We start from the raw sequence: 1,362 nt of genomic DNA, 5'->3' as shown, positions 1-1,362 counted from the left end.
GTTCACTGATAATCTGCCAAATTTTGTTAACATCCACTCACTAATTTAAAACTTATAGCATGAAAACTATAACAAGCACAAAATGGTTATGAGGTCGGTCCCAGGGACCGAGCCCGTGCTGAAAGAGTTAATACTTGTAGGTAGATAAATTTTTACTACTTCACATTTAATCTTCAGAAGGTAACAAGAGAAGAGTATTTTGGAGAAACGGAACGTAAATAAACTTTCAGTACTAAGTGTCTTTGTAAGCCTTTTGTTGTAAACACAAATTTTTAGGATGGTAATTTCCTTCTCTGTAAACTTAGTACAGTTATACTTATCAGTGTAACTACTTGTAATCAGCTAAACTCTTAAGAATTTCTTTTTCAGATGATCCCATCATCTCTAGACCCCAACACACTCCAGTATGGTACACTAGTGTCTCACCTCTCTGCCCAGATGTCTCAATTGCAGCTAGCAAACACTTCTGTGAGAATTTTTCTGATTTTTTTAAGCTGAAAGGGGCTGAGACATTATGAAATCAGTACACAGTAGGTTATTTTAGTTATTCTAAGAAACCTGGAATATTCCAATTTTTACAGGTCATTCAAAGTAATGAAAAGCCACAGAGATAAAATATTAGGAATGTTGTATTTCAAAACTAGCTTTTAACTTGATATATCAAGTGGAAATTAATGGTTAATATAAATATATTCTATTGAAATTATATTGTTGTTTTTAATAAACAAAGTTCAGAAATGGACTTTATTATTTAATGCTAATGCTAGCATTATAAAGATTTCACATATGAAATTTCTGATGCATAAAAGTATTTTTAATCTTAAAATGAATAATACTTTGCATGATAGATAGACAACATGCAAAAAGAAAAAAATGACATGAGAAAAACATTGCTTTATAAGCCTTAAGAAAAATATCTGATATTTTGCGTATGAAAGCATTGTAATATTTACTGTTACTCTGCCAAATTTTAACATTCGCTTATTAATTTAAAAGTTATAGCATGAAAATAATAACAAGCACAAAAGGGTTACGAGGTTAGTCTGAGGGACCGAGCCAGTGCTGAAAGAGTTGAAGGGGCTCCTGTTGAGAAAGGTTAACTAGTTACATAATTTATCCTGTTTTAAAAAGTGAAAGTGATCCTTTAATCACTAACATGCACAGCTCTATTTATTAAAAGGTAAACATTAAAGTTATCATGAAAATGGCCCATTATAATAAGTTTCTTTTTTAATTTTTTACAAACAGTGTATATTAACAATAAAATCAATGAAAATATAGGGAACTTAAGATGAATGACATGATGAACAAATTAGTTTCTTTGCATAATCTAGAATAAAATAATCCTACTGTTTTAGTGAT

The 1,362-nt window shown here is 30.2% G+C and overlaps 1 protein-coding gene across 1 annotated transcript in view; it reads right to left on the bottom strand.

Moving 5' to 3' along the window:
• Positions 1-1,362, bottom strand: part of LOC106460225 (autophagy-related protein 9A-like) — a 56,149-nt gene that overhangs the window by 24,080 nt on the left and 30,707 nt on the right. Inside the window, exon 12 of the mRNA XM_022386886.1 lies at positions 333-504. Coding sequence (XP_022242594.1) covers positions 333-504 — 172 coding nt within the window. The remainder of the gene's footprint in view (positions 1-332; positions 505-1,362) is intronic.

Source organism: Limulus polyphemus, unplaced genomic scaffold (assembly GCF_000517525.1).
Source record: "Limulus polyphemus unplaced genomic scaffold, Limulus_polyphemus-2.1.2 Scaffold731, whole genome shotgun sequence".
Classification (NCBI taxonomy): domain Eukaryota; kingdom Metazoa; phylum Arthropoda; class Merostomata; order Xiphosura; family Limulidae; genus Limulus; species Limulus polyphemus.
Note: the sequence above shows the minus strand (reverse complement) of the source record. Positions and strands in the feature narration are given on the sequence as shown.